Source organism: Babylonia areolata, chromosome 19 (assembly GCF_041734735.1).
Source record: "Babylonia areolata isolate BAREFJ2019XMU chromosome 19, ASM4173473v1, whole genome shotgun sequence".
Classification (NCBI taxonomy): Eukaryota; Metazoa; Mollusca; class Gastropoda; order Neogastropoda; family Buccinidae; genus Babylonia; species Babylonia areolata.
The window spans coordinates 4,819,363-4,835,876 of NC_134894.1; the positions used below are offsets into that span (position 1 = coordinate 4,819,363).

General features: G+C 45.6%; 1 protein-coding gene and 1 non-coding gene across 9 annotated transcripts in view; both read left to right on the forward strand.

Annotated features, from left to right (window-relative positions):
- LOC143293398 (hydroxylysine kinase-like) overlaps positions 1 to 14,659 on the forward strand; it is a 33,395-nt gene extending 18,736 nt beyond the window's left edge. For 6 of the 8 annotated variants that reach the window (XM_076604223.1, XM_076604227.1, XM_076604226.1 and 3 more), the window contains exons 2-7: positions 1,077 to 1,379; positions 2,167 to 2,289; positions 3,462 to 3,625; positions 9,964 to 10,138; positions 11,282 to 11,541; positions 12,881 to 14,659. In XM_076604223.1, coding sequence (XP_076460338.1) covers positions 1,082 to 1,379; positions 2,167 to 2,289; positions 3,462 to 3,625; positions 9,964 to 10,138; positions 11,282 to 11,541; positions 12,881 to 13,123 — 1,263 coding nt within the window. In that variant the 5' untranslated portion in view covers positions 1,077 to 1,081 and the 3' untranslated portion in view covers positions 13,124 to 14,659. Of the gene's footprint in view, positions 1 to 15; positions 286 to 1,076; positions 1,380 to 2,166; positions 2,290 to 3,461; positions 3,626 to 9,963; positions 10,139 to 11,281; positions 11,542 to 12,880 lie in introns of those variants that run through there. The other 2 variants (XM_076604221.1, XM_076604222.1) reach the window with 2 other exon arrangements.
- On the forward strand, positions 1,628 to 1,823 carry LOC143294416 (U2 spliceosomal RNA). The gene has a single exon (XR_013056901.1). It is a non-coding gene; the product is annotated as a U2 spliceosomal RNA (small nuclear RNA).
- Positions 14,660 to 16,514: the final 1,855 nt, after the last annotated feature.

Here is a 16,514-nt window from a genome sequence, read left to right on the forward strand (position 1 = left end):
ATTTGAATAGGGAATTTGCGCAGTTTGGATCATTGGATAATTATAAGATGTGTTGTGGAACCTTGTGCTGTGTGTTAAATGTGTTGCTGTTCTGTGGATGGTACGTCATTTTTCGCGTCGCGTGTTTATCAACAGACGTGAATTTTTTGTTTCTCTTTTTCAGATACTAAAGTATTCTTGCATCCTGTGTCTTTGCTGGTCTGTCTACCTGCATGCCCGCCTGTCCGTGTGTGTTGGTCCCACAGCTTATATCTACTGAGAACTGCGTCTCGGCATTTGTTTTGCGTAATGCGTTCCATTCCATTGTCTATTCTGTCAACCTCAATCAATCTCTCTCTCTCTCTCTCTCACTCGCACGTCTCTCCCACCCACCTTCATCCTCCCATGTACGAAGAAGAAGTGTGTCAAGTACTTTTGTTGTTGGCGTTTGCCGGATGCCATGAATATGTTGTAGTCTTTTTTGTTTGTGTGTGTGTGTGTGTGTGTGTGTGTGTGTGTGTGTGTGTGTGTTGCACTGTTTCTGATCCGCACACCGGTCGTAATTGCGACATTTCGTACCGTTGTGACATTTTGTACCGTTGTGACATTTTGTACCGCAACATGTGTGTACCGAAAACCCACGTGCTGGTTTGGTGCGTGGGCATGCCACACGATAACTAGTGTGTTGTTAAGTTTACTCAACTCCGAAACACAGGCATGTGTGTGGCCTTGTGCATGCAAACCATAATCGCTTCTCTTACCTCATGACTTCTTCCTGAGGGTCACACTGCAGTGTTTGTCCTCTTCCCATCAGTCAGTTTTACTCGTCTTCGATACTATCGCTCTATCATTTTTCAGTCTTGCGTACTCTTCTTCCTAGCCGACATTCATTACAGTGATAGGAAACTCTAGGTAGAGCTGGACAGTACACGGTCTTCAAAGAAGAAGCCCCCCTCAGTCAAGTGTTTCGGCCCTCAACTCCTTACACTCTAAGGGGGCCGGGCTGCACCCAGGTCATGACACCTGGATGCCGTTGAATTGCCGACCTTTTTTTGTTTTTTCCTGGTCCTCATCGCGGTCTTACTCTCACTGTCCAGCAATAATGGCGACACCACAGAACGACAACGGAGGCCAGTCCTCCTCCACATCCTCCTCAGAATCCAGCAGCTACCGCCCCGAGATGTCAGAGGACACCGTGCGCACGCTGGTGCGTGACCTCTACGGACTGCACGTGCTGTCGTGTCGCGAGCTGGACAGCTACGATGACCGCAACTTCCACGTGCGCGTGGAGGCTGGCCGCCCCGAGGCCGTGCGCAACGCCCACCTGGGTGAGGTCTGGCCTCACGGCTACGTGCTCAAAGTGCTCAACTCGCTGGACTCTCGGAGGCCTGAGGTCATTGGTGAGTGGACTGCTATATGGGGCAAGTGTGTGTGCGCGCGCGCGCATGTGTGTGTGTGTGTGTGTGTGTGTGTGCACGTGCTCATTAAATTTGTTCGCACGTGTGTGTGTGTGTGTGCGCGTGTGTGCGTGAGTGTGAGTGAGTGAGTGTGAGTGAGTGTGTGTGTGTGTGGTCGTCGTCTTCAGTTTAACGTCTTTCCACTTGAAGTGATATTAGACGAAAACAAAACCCAAACAAACCGTGGGGGTAGGGGTTGTGGGAGGGGGTGTGGCTAAGATCAAAGTGTAGTATCTGTTCTTATCAGCTTAATATCTCATACGCCTCCTACCCGGGGGCTACGATATTTAACTGATTTTTGAACCTCGGCGAAGTGTCAGGGGCTTGCTCCACCTTCGCCACGGGTTGGCCTGGTATTGCAGTGTGTGTGTGTGTGTGCGTGCGTGAACATGGATTAGTTTTTGAATGTTTTACATCTCGATTTCACAATTGTAACTCGCAACTGAGCATCCTTTATATGGAAAGGCGCTTTATAAATCGTAGTAGCGGTAGTAGGGTAGTAGCGGTAGTAGTAGTACTAGTAGTATGAAAAAAATAAGTAGTTGTAGCAATAGTCGCAGTAATAGTAGTATGAATTAAATAAGTAGCATAGTTGTAGTAGTAATAGTAGCTGCAGCAGCAGCAGTAGCAGAAGTTCTACTAAGGTGATTAGTATTATGAGCAATAAAAAAAATCCCAAAGAATACAAACTAAATCTCTGTTTTTTTCTACTTTGTTTTGTTCCCACCAGAGGCCAAAACTGCTATGACCCTGGCGGCTGCTGAGCAAGGCTTTCCCTCCCCTAGACCAGTGCCCGCAGTGTCCGGTCAGCTGCATGTTCTTCAGCCCCTGGTCAGGGAACGCTCAGACACTGGTCAGTGAGTGGTCAATCGGTCGTTCCTCAGTCAGTCTCCCCTTTTTGTTCAGTGTTTTGGTGAGTGTATGCTTTGTGGACTGGTTGGATTTTGACAATTTCACTGTGTCTAGTCTGCTGTTTACTGATTGAATGTTTAATGACTGACTGATAATTTCACACTGACAATATCACTCTGTCTAGCCTGCTGTTTACTGATTGAATGTTTAATGACTGACTGATAATTTCACACTGACAATATCACTCTGTCTAGCCTGCTGTTTACTGATTGAATGTTTAATGACTGACTGATAATTTCACACTGTCTTGCATGGTGTTAGGTGGTTGAATGTTTAATGACTGGGTGATAATTTCACCCTGTCTAGTCTGTTATTAACTGGTAGACTGATTGAATACTTCACTATCTGGTCTGCTTTAACTCTGATGCTTTTGACGACTATACTCGTCAGTGAAGTGAAGTCTGTCGTCTTACTGAAATAAAACCAACCATACAGATCATAATGTCAGTCATCAGTCTTCATTTGGTCTTCTTCTTGGGGTTGCATTGTGTTTGTTCAGCGTAAGAAAATAGTAGTAAAAGTCCAGGTCCGTTAGGGAATCGAAACCCATGGACACTCGGTTCTTAGGCGGGCGCATTACCACACTGCCTTCTTATATCCACTAACTTACCTACCTGTGATTGTGTCTGGCGTTGGTTTTGAGATGTCTCTTTGGGATTACCTTCCACCCATCCACCTATTCACCTACCTGCCTGTCTGGTATTTGTACTGAAATGCCTTCGGGAAATACTATTTCATACCCACAATCACCTTTTTGTATTTGCCGGCCTACCTACCATGCTTTGACACATTTCTAGAGGAATACCAACTTATACCTACTCGCTGATCTTTGGGGGAATACCGTATATACCCACTCACCTACCTACCTACCTACCCATTCGTTTGGCATCTGTTATGAACTGTCTTTAGGTGAATACCTTCTTATTCCCACTCACCTTCCTACTGGTACCTACATGCTTAACAAGTGTATTGACATACCTTTCTGGGAAGTACCTTCTTGGACCCACTCACCTACCTGCCTAACTATTTTCCTACCTACATACATACCTATTTGCTTGGCATTTGCATTGATCCACCCACTTGTATTATGTTCACGGACTGCTTTCTCCACAGCGGAGAAGTCAACAAGGACGGAGCAGGAAACGGAGGAGAAGGAGGTGTTCCTGATCCGGCTGATGGAGTTTCTGCCAGGCACCATCCTGGCCTCTGTGACCTTGACCCCTGACCTCAGCTTCCAGGTCGGCCAATACGCCGCTCGTCTTGACCACGTGCTTCAGGTCAGGTGACTGGAAAACCGACCAGGAATAAATCGGTTTATATTTTCATCTGAAAATGTCCCAGTGCAAAAACGCTTCATTCGACAGGACAATTAGCTAGCTTTGTATGAACCCTTTCACTGCCGAACCGTGGTGAGATGCGAGATCAGTGCGGAATGAGTTTTAAAGGCAGATATACATATGCGTGTGCAGTTTGACATAACTAGCGTTATCGGAGAGAGCATACTCGCTGCAGCAGTCAATGGGGTAAAGACTCAGTCTGGCCAGTACGTTGGGTTTATGCTTTTTTTCTCCTTCCTTTTTATAGCCGATGCTGTGAAGCGTATAGTGATCACTTCGCACGCTTAAATACCTCCTTGAAAATGAAACTGAACCTTATATAACAAAGTCCTGTCACGATGTACATCTATACAATCACTGAAAATGTGACGTATACATGTGTCAACAAGTAGAAATCCATACAGTGTGGCATCAATTATAAGCAAAACAAAGAAAAATAAGGACAATGCAGCTGACAAACAGAAAATGAAGAACGAGGCATGTGGCAGAGGGAGGATAACATGGGTCATCAGCGCAAACTGAAATTGCGCATTGTGTGTGCGCAGAGGTGTTTTTTTTTAGGGGTGGGTGGGTGGGGGGGGCAACATTTACTGTTTTCTGCTGAGCACGGTCTTTGAATGATAAGGCGACATACAATCACGGCAAGCTGTCAGTTTATCTTTGTATGCAGCCCATGTTGGACAGGATAATTATATTGCATTGTTTTTATTTTCTTTCTTTCTTGCCACAATAGATTTCTTTGAGTTTTCTGGGGAGAGCGCTTTGCCACAGTGTAGCACCTTTTTTTCTTCTTACTTTCCTTCCTTCCTTCTCTCTTCTTCTCTGTCCGAAAGTGTATTTGTTTTGCAACCAAAAGTAAATATTATTTGCATAAATATTACCAGGGACAGATCAGGGGCATAGCCCTTGCTACTGGTACCATGTAACAACCCAGTACTACCTGCCGCATGTGAAGTCTCCAAACGATGGACCAGGCGGAGGAGGAAACCTTTTCCAACGGCTGTGAAGGCGGAAGAGGATGACCAAAGGGCATGGGGAGCTCTTATCTTTGGTTGGAAGTCACCATAGGAGACGGAGCTCAGAAGAAAAAACCTGCACCTTCCGAGTCCGTTCTACACGTGGCAGTATCAGCACCTGTGGGACTGTGAGCGTCGGTAGGCGAGAGAGTGGGGAAGGGACTGCACAACTCCTCACTAAAAAAAAAAAGTCACCTGTGTTGGTCAGGCACCCAGGCTAATGTCGGAACGACGAGTTAGCCCTTTAACACCCAGCTTTCCCAAGCCCTGCAGCTATGGAGAAGTGGTAACGGGGACAGGCAAAGGATACTGCTGGCAGTTCCTAGTCATGACTGCATGCAGGCGCCTGTGGGGTGATGGTCATCCGCCGTAGACTGGGGCAGATGCGGCGCCCGTATCTTCCCACAGTGTCAGAGCAGCCCTTTTTAGGGACAGCACTGCTCTCCCTACATGGGGAAGGGGAGATAAAAGGATCCCCAAACAAAGCCTGCCTCACCTAGTACCTAGAAGGAAACGGCACCTACCTGGACATCCAACAACAGCGGTCGAAAACAACAGAAGAAAAGAACCAGGAGTCATGCCCTGACTCTGGGTGCCTGGAATGTTCGCACCCTCTTAGAGACGACAGACCAGAAAGACGCACAGCGCTCATTGCTATAATGCTTGATCGCTACCAGGTGGACATATCAGCCCTGAGCGAAACCAGGTTTACGGGTGAAACCCAGCTGGAGGAAGTTGGAGGGGGCTACGCGTTCTACTGCATTGGAAAGCCAGATGGCGTGGGCTTTGCCATACGAACCAAATTTGCACGACAGCTTGACAGCCTTCCACGTGGGATAAACGACAGGCTGATGACCCTGAGTCTGAAGCTGTCCAAGGATCGCTTCGCCACAGTCATCAGCTGCTATGCCCCGACGATGACCAACCCTGATGACATCAAAGAAGCTTTCTACGAGGAGCTCAGCCGCACCATTTCAGCGGTAGACAGAAAGGACAGGCTGATCATCCTTGGGGATTTCAATGCCCGCGTCGCCGTAGACTTCTCCTCGTGGCCAAAAGTCCTAGGACAGCACGGCACTGGCAAGTGGAACTCCAACGGACTGCTTTTGCTCTCGCTCTGCGCGCAGCATGGACTGACCATCACCAACACCCTCTTCCAACAAATTTGTCGGACAAGTACAAGAACACATGGATGCACCCCCGCTTCAAGCAATGGCACATGCTGGACTATGTGATTGTCCGGCAGAGGGACAGAGGTGATGTTTCCATTACATGCTGCACTGCATGAGAGGAGCAGTCTGCTGGTCGGACCATCGCCTGGTACGCAGCAAGATGAACATCAGACTTGCACGCAAGCTCCAGCCAGCCAGGCAGAAACCCCCTAGGAAGCTGAACATCCACCGCTTCCCTATCATCAAGGACGTGCTGCAGCAGCAAATCCAAGTAGCTCTCCAAGAAATTCCTGCATTGACTGATGTAGAAGAGGTATGGAGCACCTTTAGAGATGCTGTGTACACAGCAGCAGCTGACACACTCGGCTTAGTACAGAGGAGCCACAAAGACTGGTTTGACGAGAACGACTCTGGAATCTCCAAGCTCCTGAAGATACTGCATATACGGCATCAGGATCACATTTTCGATAAAGACTGCCAGAGGAAGGAGAACCAGTTCTTGCAAACCAAGCAACTCGTACAGAAGAGGCTGCGTGAGATGAAGAACACCTGGTGGGAGAGAAAGTCCGAAGAGCTTCAGTCCGCTGCTGATGCTCACGACATGAAGACCTTCATGATGGTCTCCGAGCTGTGTATGGGCCGAGAGTCACAGGATCAACCCCTGTCCGAGCCTTGGACCAGACCACCCTCCTGACAGACAAGAAAGGCATCTTTGCCCGCTGGGCAGAGCACTTCAACACCCTCCTCAACAGGGGCTCGGCCGTATCTGATGAGGCAATTGCAGCCCTCCCACAGCTACCAGTCAATGACTCGCTAGCTGCCCCTCCCACCAAAGTCGAGACCCAGAAGGCCCTGAAGCTGACAACGTCAGGAAAAGCACCAGGAGCGGATGGAATCCAGGATGACATCTACAAGTATGGAGGCGAGGTGCTGACAGACAAGCTGACCGCCTGTTCCAGTCCATCTGGGAGAGAAGGGAGGTCCCTCAGGATTTCAATGATGCTTCCATTGTCCACATCTACAAACGGAAGGGAGACAAAACATCCTGCGATAACCACCGTGGAATCTCTCTCCTCTGCATCGCCGGCAAGATCTTCGCCTGCATCATAATGAACAGACTGGTTGACCATGTCTCCAACACAAGTCATCCCTGAAGCACAGTGCGGCTTCCGCTCAGGCAGGGGAACATGTGACATGGTGTTTGCCGTACGCCAGATGCAAGAGAAGTGCCGTGAGCAGAACAAGGAGCTCCACATGGTCTTTGTAGACCTGAGTAAGGCCTTCGACATGGTGAACCGCCATGGTCTGTGGAAGATCCTCCTAAAGTTCGGCTGCCCAGAGAGCCTAATCCAGCTGATTGCGTCTTTCCACGATGGCATGCAGGCGAGAGTACAGGAAAATACTGACATGTCGGATCCGTTTCCTGTGGTAAATGGAGTGAAGCAGGGCTGCGTCCTGGCACCCAAACTGTTCTCCATTCTCTTCTCTGCCATGCTGATTGACGCCTTCCAAGACTGTGACCGGGGCATCTACATTCAGTTTCGCACAGATGGCAAACTTTTCAACTTGTGGTGACTCCATGCCATGAGTTCCTCTTCGCTGATGACTGCACGCTTGCTGCACACACCCATGAGGACATGCAGTTCATTATGGACAGGTTCTCAACCTCCTGCAGGCGCTTTGGACTCACCATCAGCCTCAGCAAGACCGAGTCCATGTACCAACCAGCTAGCTCACAGAACGCCAATGCCTCCTCCCCACACCACCCTTGCAATCAAGATCAATGACACAGAGATCAAGTCGGTCAACAAGTTTTGCTACCTGGGCAGCACCCTATGTAGCAACGGAGCCCTCGATGCAGAAGTGACGCTGCGCATCGCCAAGGCCAGCTCCGCCTTTGGCAGACTCAACAACAGGCTGTGGAACAACAAAGGCATCAGGCTCAGCACCAAGATGAAAACCTACAGAGCTGTTGTGCTGACCACCTTGATGTACTGCTGTGAAACATGGACGACGTATCGCAGTCACATTCAACAACTTGAGCAGTTTCACCAGAGATGCCTACGAAAGATCCTCGGCATAAAGTGGCAAGACAGGGTCTCCAACCTCCAGGTCCTAGAGAGGAGCGGCCTGCCCAGCATCGAAAGCCTGCTGGTCCAGTGCCAGCTACGCTGGACAGGACACGTTGTCCGCATGAAGGTGCTCTTGTATGGCCAGCTGAAGGAAGGCCACCGTGAACTTGGAAGACCCTACAAGCGCTTCAAGGACACCTTGAAGACATACCTCAAAGCCTGTGACATATACATCGCTTCCTGGGAAAATGATGTCCTTGACCACTCTCGCTGGAGGATGCTGTGCTCTAGTGGCATAAAGACGTTTGAAAACAAGAGAACGCTGGCCATTAAGGAGAAGCGTGAGCGAAGGAAGCAGGGCTCAACTTCTGGAGACGTTTTCCCTCGCAACACCTGTGGGAAGTGCTGCGCATCCAGAGTCGGCCTCTTCTCCCATATGAGGACACACACCGACAGATAAGCCTGCCTGCCTACTCATCCGTCGGACCGACAGGAGACTCCATCACCAGGGACAACCCTTTTGTTGCCATGGGTTATTTTACGTGCGCATGCTACGTGAATGCTGCACACGGGACCTCAGATCATCATCTCATCGACTAGCACGCAGGCCATCCCTCAATGCCCAGTGGAGGGGAACAAGTGGGGAAGGGGGAGTTAATATCCAGGCTCGATAGGAAAAACAAAGTAAAAAAAAAAAAAAAATGCAGGCAGGAAAAATATACCAAACAAGAGAGGCAAGGCCTTCAAGACTCACTTGTGATAAATTAATTTCCCTTTTTTACTATCTGCACCAAAACGTTTGCAAAATAAATAAAAATTCCATGCTTAGCAAAAGAAGTTCCTGTTTGAACAAAAAATGATAATAATGACTCCTCTTGTTGTTGTGTCAGAATAAGAGGTCAAAGTGCCAAGTTTAGAGAATACAAAAAATATAAATATAACAGTAAATGCAGTTTGCATATAATTAGGCTTCTTTTATTATTTTTTTATGCCCATCCCAGAGGTGCAATATTGTTTTAAACAAGATGACTGGAAAGAACTGAATTTTTCCTATTTTTATGCCAAATTTGGTGTCAACTGACAAAGTATTTGCAGAGAAAATGTCAATGTTAAAGTTTACCACGGACACACAGACACACGGACACACACACACACACACACACAGACAACCGAACACCGGGTTAAAACATAGACTCAATTTGTTTACACAAGTGAGTCAACAACAAAAATGGGTGGCGCTCTCAGTGCTGCGACGCGCTCTCCCTGGGGAGAGCAGCCCGAATTTCACACAGAGAAATCTGTTGTGATAAAACAAAAACAACAACAAAAACAACACAGGACTGGAACCCAAGGACATTCTCATCCTGGTCTGGCACAGTGCCAGCAGGTCACCGCTCCTCAGAGAATGGCTTTTCTGTGCAAGCCAGTGATGCCATCCTCCGTGTGTGCCAGTTCAGATAGAAACATTATTATATCAATGTTGTTGCAGAGAAAGCACGGTAACCGAGGAGCATGAGGAGAGAGAGAGAGAGAGAGAGAGAGAGAGAGAGAATTTATTCATAAATGTCAAAGCCCTTTATGAAGGGGTATGATTTTTTTTTTCATTTCTTTTTAAGCAATGAAAAAAATAGTATACATAATACAGGATATAAACATGAAAACAAGAGTGCACAGACAGAGAGACAGAGAGGTGTAATGGAATCTGATAACCAAATGGGTGGTTGGAATATTGCAAATGAGGACAATGACCAGGTAGCGACTTCTCTCATGCCAGGAACAAAATGGTTCTCAAAGACTAGCGTGAACACTTCAGAGAAGGTAAAATAGGCCTAAAGACATGCGGATTTACACCAGAGGCGATAACGCGGATTTCCCCTTTCTGAAAATGAAGACAACATGGCCTGGATAATATTGTTTGCATAGGGTGGCCCATGTGGTGTGGTGTCCAGTCTTTATCGGCGTTTATTTTTAATCTCGGGAATTAAGTACTTTTGTAACAGGACTCTTGATATTTGCAGGATGTCGATGACAGCAAGTTCCCAGAGCTGGTTGTCAACTGGAACATGCAAAATGTGCCATCATTACGTAATCTGACGTGTTACCTTGATGACGCAAAGATGTCCAGTGTCGTCACCGAGATCATCGATGCCTTCGAAACCAAAGTGTTAAATTGCCAAGGCGGACTAAGAAAAGGTACGATACTGTTTGTTTTCGTCTCTTCTTTTGAATACTGATAAGAATAATGAAGATGGAAACGCTTGGTTATTTCTAACATCTTTCAATTCGTTAGTATCCTCAATTCAGGAATGTGTTTCAACAGCAATCTTCGTGTATGTTTGAAGCGATGCTGGCTGCGGAAAATGTTGTAACCCATTTTACGCGCTTTTCAACTCATTAAGTTTGCTGTACTTACCTTTGATATGGATTGAGTCGGTTTATATACAGCCAACTTGCCAGTTCCACAAAATCACCTGCAATGACACATTCATTTAGCCGTTAGAGAACTGCTCGTTCCGTTTAATCATGGAAAATTAAAATGAATAGATAATGAAACCGAATAAAATAAAATACGAAGGCGGCTTGAATCGATAAGTGTCAGTTCGCGTTCATGTTATACTGTTTTAAGCCTGAAATGCTTGATTTGGTTGGAAGGGTGAATTACATGCTTGGAAATACCGGCCATTTCTTACATATCTGCATTGTAAGACGCCACTGACCCAGTGTGTATCGTATATCCGACAGAAGACTGATCATTGTGACATAACAGAAAGAGAATAAAGTTGGTCAACTGTCTTTTGGCAGAGTTTACGCTATCACCTAAACCTGCTGCTACATTGAACTGACAGCCAGGAACTTATGATGACTGATTCTGTGCTCTGTGCGAGGATACCACCTCGGATCACGGTTGAAGTGTGCGTGCTGGCTGTCTGGTCCAATTATAGTTCAACTTGTCTGGTGACCGGTCGCTTAGTTACTTCTCAACTCGCACCATTAATTTTCTGTTGATGCGAGATTTTATTCGTGGTCTTCGTGTGACTGACTGATTCCAGTTTTAAACCCGATACGGGATACCCATTGCACGATAGTGTGTAAATTATGTCGCAGTATATCATCTTCATAATTCGATAATGTCTTGTTAGCTGTATGATTTCCTGGATACCAAGGGCATATATTGCCCTTTTGTCACTTATATTATTACTTTTATTTACACATTACAATGATATGAACGAATGATGTTCCCTGGATACCATGCACGCACGCACGCACGCTCACACACATTTTATACACACAAATACATGTAGTCTATATTCTGTTTTCTTCCGTTTATAATTACAGCACTGATTCACAGCGATTTCAACGACCACAACATTCTGGTGGAGCCGGTGGACAATCCTGCTGACCATCAGTCCACTGACCAGTCCACGCCCCCCTCTCCAGCCATGCGTGTGTGTGGGATACTGGACTACGGGGATTCCACCAAGTCCTGGCTCCTCATTGAGATCGCTATCGCCATGGCCTACCTCATCTTGCTGTGCCCCTCCGACCTTGACCCCGACGAGATGGCTGGGCACGCGCTGGCGGGGTATTTGTCAGAGGTATGATTTGATTTAGTTCCTGTAGCTCCCAGCTTCTTTATGAACAGGACATACATGATTGTCTTTTTCGTCTTTTCGTTCGTGAATAGTATGGGCTCATTTAGTTCCTGTAGCTCCGGACTTTTTTTTGTGAACAGGGCATACATGATTGATTGTCTTTTTTTTTCTCATTTGTCAAAGGTAGGAACTAGTTCTCTTTTGTAAACAGGACACACATGATTGCCTTTTTCCTCTTTCATTGTGACATCTTCCCTCGCCCTGTTCCCCTCTCCAGTTTTCTTTTATTCTTTCATCCCTTTTCTTTCACTCTGTCCATTTTACTCTGCTTATATGCAAAAGCTCAAAAACTGGTATATTTTTCATTCTTATATGCCTTCCTGTCACCTCATCTTAGTGTGCATATGTGGGGTGGCACATACGCTGCCATCTCTCTCTGTCCCCTCCCTCGCCCCCTTCACCCCCTGCCAGCACCACCACCACCCCTCCACACACACACATACACACCCACCCACCCACTCCCAAACCCCACTTTTATTTATTTATTTTTATTTTTTATTTTTTTGCTTCACGATTCCATCCACCCCTGCCACTTCCGACCTCGTTCTCTGGATCTTGAAAAATACGTCTTAAGTTGCGAAAAGTGGTAACGTTACAATTTATTGGGAAACAGTTTGAAACAGTTTTCGTTTGCATGTTTTGGATTTTTATCTCGGCATAGCTAGAGCTAGCTGCCAATGAATGCCATTCTTTTTTTTTCTCATGTTGTGTTGATAAAGTCATGGACAAACAACGGAGAGTGAGAACCTAAAGGAACATATCTTTTCCAACAATAATTGTTTTGATATTGAAGAACAAGAGCAGGACATTTTCATGACAAAAAAATTATTTCATTTTTTTTTAAAGATCGGCATGCAAGGAACAGAACACAGTATGGCATGACGTGAAATAAAGTAAATTCAACAGATCAGGGCAAATTAAATCACGATGCTATGACACGATTTTAAGACAAAATCCTACCATTTCTTTGTTTGATAGCAAAGGCGATTTAATTAGGAATGCAGATGTAAGTGTACGTGTGAACGTGCCTAACGCTGTGAGTGAGTGCGAGTGTGCGTGCGTGCGTGCCCGCGTGCGCCAGATCGTGTGCAGTTCTTGCATGCGCGTGTGTGTGTATGTATGTATGTATGTATTTATTATATATATATATATATATATATATATATATATATATATATATATAATGTATACACATGTGTGTCTGTGTGTGTACTTGTGCAAAGATATTCCTTTATTCCCTCCTCACTCCGTTCAATTTTTTTTCTCTGACCATGTCCAAAAGCTCCCCCTGACCAAAGCCGAACTCGAGCTGATCCCGCTGACCATCTGCGCGCGCTTCTCGCACACGCTGACCTTCGGCTACCAGCGGCGCGTGCAGGACGCGGACAATGTCTACTGCATGGTGCACGCGCAGCGCGTGTGGTCCCATCTCGAGCGCCTGTGGTTCAGGCCCGTCCGGGACACCATGGCCGTGTGGGAAGAGGTGGCCCGGGGTCGCGGGGTTCGATTCTGGATGGATGAGTGAGTGAGGTGGTGGGGGGGGTGGACAAACGTGGCCCTGCAGATGCGGGGTTCGATTTTGGATGAATCAGTGAGTGAGCGGATTGATGAGAGAGAGTGAGAGGGGTGGATTGGTTGATGGGTGCGTGGATGGATGGACGAATTTTTTTTTTTTTTTTTTTTAAGATCAGGTAAATGATTTCTCGAGGGAATTAATGAATGGAACTTATTGCATAAAAAATGACAGTACATAAACAGTACAAACGTGAACTGAAAATCATGTTCAAACACAAATACAGTGGGAATTAGAAACGCGAATGAATGAAAACATCTAGACACTTACTGTGGAACTGGATGAACAAAACTTGACTAAAACGTGTACCTGCAATAATACTCTCACTTACAGTGTACATACCGTCAATTAAGTAGCCAGGAAATGTCCGCGAAGTGTTTCTGAGACAGACTGATACGAACTGACCGAGGAGATCAAAAATACACTGAATAATAATGCATAGTATGCAGAAGTACGCGTGGTACACTGAATAATAATGCATAGTATGCAGAAGTACGCGTGATACACTGAATAATAATGCATAGTATGCAGAAGTACGCGTGGTACACTGAATAATAATGCATAGTATGCAGAAGTACGCGTGATACACTGAATAATAATGCATAGTATGCAGAAGTACGCGTGATACACTGAATAATAATGCATAGTATGCAGAAGTACGCGTGATACTGAATAATAATGCATAGTATGCAGAAGTACGCGTGGTACACTGAATAATAATGCATAGTATGCAGAAGTACGCGTGGTACACTGAATAATAATGCATAGTATGCAGAAGTACGCGTGATACACTGAATAATAATGCATAGTATGCAGAAGTACGCGTGACAGACGTGGGGAGTAAGGAGTGTTGTGTGTGCCATCATTCTGGTTGACTGAGCGCGCTTGCGTTTGAGCGTGTGCGTACGTGTGTTCGTGTATGAATATGTGTGGAGGAGGAATTTTGTTTAATGTCCCGTCACACATATCGGTGATTGAAGACATTTTGTTAAAGTATTTGTGAATACATTTGAGTATTATCGGTTAGAAGGGGTGAGAGATGTGAATGAATGGATAGTTGGGGGAAACTGGGCAAATGAGGTTGAAATGAGAGTGAATTTTGAAAAAAAAAAATCTAAATACAATTACAGGAAATTACTTAAAGGACTTCGTAAAAGAGAAGTCGTTAAACTGACAAGCGAAACAATCAATAATGAATGCAAAAAGTCAAAAACATCAACGTTCTCAGTCACTTGTGAAGACATTTTAGTGTACATAACGCTTCATCAAGCTACAGTCAAAAATTATAATATGCTTAATTGTCAGGTTACTAAAGCATATGCACTTGACATTAGAATACTTGATCCGTAATGAATTTGATAAATATGTGAGTGCACGCGCGTGTGTGCGTTGTGTGCAAGCATGTGTGTGATTGTGCAAAATGATATATGGATGCACAGTAAGTATTGTTTTCATAGTTTTGCCTGAAAAATGATATCGACGCTGTGTGTGGACAAATAAAAAGTTATTACATTGCGTTTCACGTCTCTTAAGTGTTGGTGGGAACGAAAGTGCCTTCTGTCTCCCTCGCCCTCTTTCTCCCTCTGTCATCTCTTGCTCAATATTTTTCCTTGGCCATTTTGCACAAACTCCAGCCATGTGTGCCACACCAGCCGATTTGTACACTGACACACACCTTGGCAATGGATCCAACACACTTCCGGTCCTCATCGTCACCTCTCGCTTCAGCCACCATCAGGTCATAATTCATCACAAGCAACAGTGGTCAGAAAGCGTTGCGGGAAGCTGGCCACGTTCTGATGTTGCAAGATCATTAGACCTTCAAGACTCCACGCTTTGTCCAGCTGAGCGCCTGTCGCCTCCAGATGCCATTGTTGTATCGCATCAGAAAACGTGTGAAAGCAGTTGTGAACTGCCGGGCTGATTAGTTTGACTGTTTGCTCTCCCTTGAGCTGTGATGGCGCAGAAGAGCCCCGGATGTGTGTGGATGTACTTCACAGTTGGATCAGCGCACTCAGCATTGAAAGGAAAGACGCTTCCCACACTTTTGATGCAAGTCTGGAAGCCAATCAAAGCAGTCTTTTTTTTTTCGTGATCCGATCATTGGCGTGCCATTCTCGTCTTGCAGACTAATAATGATGTCGAAAGTATCCTACCACAAAATTAAAAGTTCGAACTAACTTTGAAAGTACACGTTAGCCAGATTTTTGATTCTGAGTGATGGAATACTCTTCTGTTCAGCACATATTTTCTGCTGCGGCACTTCTTGCCTACTGAGTTCATCATTGTCGTCCCACCGATGCATACATAGCGATGGAGATGCTTGGCAGCCCACTGGACATGTTTTGCGGATAGTTGTTCACCCAACATGAGGGTAGACACCACTTATCAACTGATTGATCTGGATACTTCTGTTGTGTCTGTCTTCAGTCAGAGACCAAGCTCTAAGCGCTTTACAAACTTGCAGTCATTTGCACAACAACCTGCCCACATGAATAGAGCCAACTGACGGGTGTCTTGAGGCGTTCATCATTCGTTTCCTGGTCCTTTTAGTCCGTTCAAACACGTGTCCATTAAATGAATTTTTCTTCAGAATGTTGCCACCGATGTACAGCCCTTTTACAACCATGGTTTCTTTTACATGCGCTAGGTGCATGCTATTCGCAGCTCATCAATATCACATTCCCATGGAATGCGCACGTGTGTGTGTATGCGTATGTGTGTTTTAAGTAAGTGTGTTGTGTGTGTCTGTGTATGAGTTGTGTGTTTGTGTGTGTGTGTGTTCACAACAAACTCCAAAGATATTCGTTTACCTCATAAGTCAACAGGAATCCCTACGTGAATGTGCGACTGTGTGCGTGTGCGTGTGCGTACATATTTAGTCTTGTGTTTTCAGAACGAAAGACATCCAAGAAAAGAATCAATAGGGACCCCATATCCCCCTCCCTCTCTCTCTCTCTCTCTCTCACACACACACACACGTGACAACTGGCATACAATTTTTGACTCACTTGTGTAAACAAAGTGAGTCTATGTTTTAACCCGGTGTTCGGTTGTGTGTGTGAGTGTCTGTGTGTCTGTGTGTCCGTGGTAAACTTTAACATTGACATTTTCTCTGCGAATACTTTGTCAGTTGACACCAAATTAGGCATAAAAATAGGAAAAATTCAGTTCTTTCCAGTCATCTTGTTTAAAACAATATTGCACCTCTGGGATGGGCACACACAAAAAAAAAAAAAAAAAAGAAGCCTAATTATATGCAAACTGCATTTACTGTTATATTTATATTTTTTGTATTCTCTAAACTTGGCACTTTGATCTGATACTCTGACCCAACAACAAG